The sequence below is a fragment of the Anneissia japonica genome, unplaced genomic scaffold, assembly GCF_011630105.1.
Source record: "Anneissia japonica isolate Jap-2015-1 unplaced genomic scaffold, ASM1163010v1 scaffold41793_len627382_cov181, whole genome shotgun sequence".
In the NCBI taxonomy this organism is placed as follows: domain Eukaryota; kingdom Metazoa; phylum Echinodermata; class Crinoidea; order Comatulida; family Comatulidae; genus Anneissia; species Anneissia japonica.
This window is the reverse complement of record NW_022750669.1, coordinates 34,936-37,089: the sequence shown is the minus strand read 5'-3', so window position 1 is coordinate 37,089 and position 2,154 is coordinate 34,936. Positions and strand designations below refer to the sequence as shown.

The window sequence follows — 2,154 nt, the reverse complement described above, 5'->3', positions numbered from 1 at the left end:
ATATATATATATATATATATATATATATATATATATATATATATATACAATTTTCCGTAACACTTATGGGCCACCGTAGAAACCTTACTATTCCACAGTACAATTATTTTCATACCGATGCGCCTATATCTTTGTAGATGACTTACAAGCACAAAAGAAGCCGGATTGCCGGGGATTGTTTCGTTATTTATACATAATAGGCCTATGGTGCGGCCTAGCTGATGGTATTAACAGCCTACATACCGTGGTCCTAGCATTATCCTAACAGGGAGGTAAAAAGGCAAATTTTTAATGTCGCCTACCAATTACTGATGTCCTTTCGAAGCAAAACGGTTGTAAGCCATTTTCTAAGCATGTCTTGATGGCCACAAGACCGCTCAAACCACCACCTATCACAGCTACACGCTTTCCAGTCATCACGCGTCCTGATCGAATACAAACAGTATACCTTATTAATAGGTCCATGGTATAACAATGGATGTTAGGCTACGGTTGACTCATCGCGGGTGAGATTTTAAGCCAGGCTCGAAATTCTAAACATTTCACTGATAAATTTTTAGTAACGCGTCAGTAAAATAATTATTCACATAAATATTAAGTACTCTCTAATGACTCATTTACCATGGTACTGGTACTGGTACTTGTAGCCGTCTGATTTCAGACATTCGGCAGCCATTGACATTTATGTTGGCGTTAAAAGACATATTGTGATGAGGGACCTGTGTACAAACAATTACCAAACACAAAAAAAATATGGAAAACTGAATGTTATTTACAAAATATTCTATTTAATGCTTATGGGTGAAACTTTCTTTGATAAATTGGCTTCTTATTCTGTTGAATTTTTTCAGCATGATTATTTATATATATTTTTAAATAAAATCAATTTCTTTTAATTTTAAATACATGTCCCCTGAATTCGTGATAATTCGTTATCACGCATAGATTTGGGCTAAATGCGTGACAAATTATGGATCACGCATGTGTTTCTGCAAAATGTGTTTTTCATCCTTTGGGGGTTGGGGGGGGGGGGGGAAAAAAAAAATGAAAAAAAAAATAAAAAAATAAAGAAAAATTGATCGCCCAAACGCATCAGAGGTTATTTTCGGGCGTGAAGGCTGTCGACTATCTGGCAACCCTGGAGCCGGGATCGAGATAGGTAGATTGAGATCGGGGTCACGCCAGGCGCGAGTCGATCGAGGTGCGGTCACATTACGAAAATCTCACCCGCGGTGAGTCAAGCCAGGCTTGAGACTAGATAGTGTGATTAGCTCATTGGACCCACAAACGGCAACAATTAAGGTACTGAATAAACAAGTCTGACCTTGACAAAATCGCAATGGTAATCCACTGGCTTATAAAGGGATCAAAATTTCAAGTTCACTGATTATCATTCTACTGTACTGTAGGCCTGTCACGCCAAAATTGGTCCGGGCTAAAATCGGTCCAGGGGACCGATTTTGGCAGCTAACATTTGTCCGGGGGACCGATTTTGGCCGGCCAAAAATCAGTCCTCCTTAATAATATTGGTCCGGCCAGGACAAATTTTGGCTTTATCCTAAATCGTTCCGCCTACGTCTGCTACAGTGCTACACTATACGAGTTCAGTATTCAACCAATTACAGCACAGTGAGTGCTTACTTATCGGTCTGCATTGATATTTTAGGGAAAAGCTTTTTGGTGGGAAAATTGAAAATGAGTGACCAATCAATAATGAATCTTCAATCTGAAGCCTATTTTGCATACATCACCTTAGTATTGCCACAGATTCTATATACAACAATATGCAACTATATACAATTTGTATATAGAATCTGTGGTAACAGAGATGTATTTCACAGAATCACAGCTGACTTTATTTAAACTTTATTATTAAACAGAAAAGGCCGACGTGCTAACTTGCAGATGTTCTGCTTTTTAAGATTTAACACGAAATGGAGCTATTTCGACCCTAAGTATGGTGTACTGACAACAGTGTAAAACAGCATATATATGTATATATATATATATATAGTATATATATATATATATATAAAACGGTTGAACGTGTTGCAAATATCACCAGCAGAGTGCTCAATGGTAATGAAACCAGAGCGAATTAAAGACAAAAAATGAGAGGTTCAACAGTAGCTTTGATTAGACATATTTATTACT

General features: G+C 37.4%; 1 protein-coding gene across 1 annotated transcript in view; it reads right to left on the bottom strand.

The window, feature by feature from the left end:
• LOC117121456 (dimethylaniline monooxygenase [N-oxide-forming] 5-like) overlaps positions 1-665 on the bottom strand; it is a 9,377-nt gene extending 8,712 nt beyond the window's left edge. The window contains exon 1 of the mRNA XM_033266672.1: positions 303-665. Coding sequence (XP_033122563.1) covers positions 303-465 — 163 coding nt within the window. The 5' untranslated portion in view covers positions 466-665. The remainder of the gene's footprint in view (positions 1-302) is intronic.
• Between the last annotated feature and the right edge of the window lie 1,489 nt (positions 666-2,154).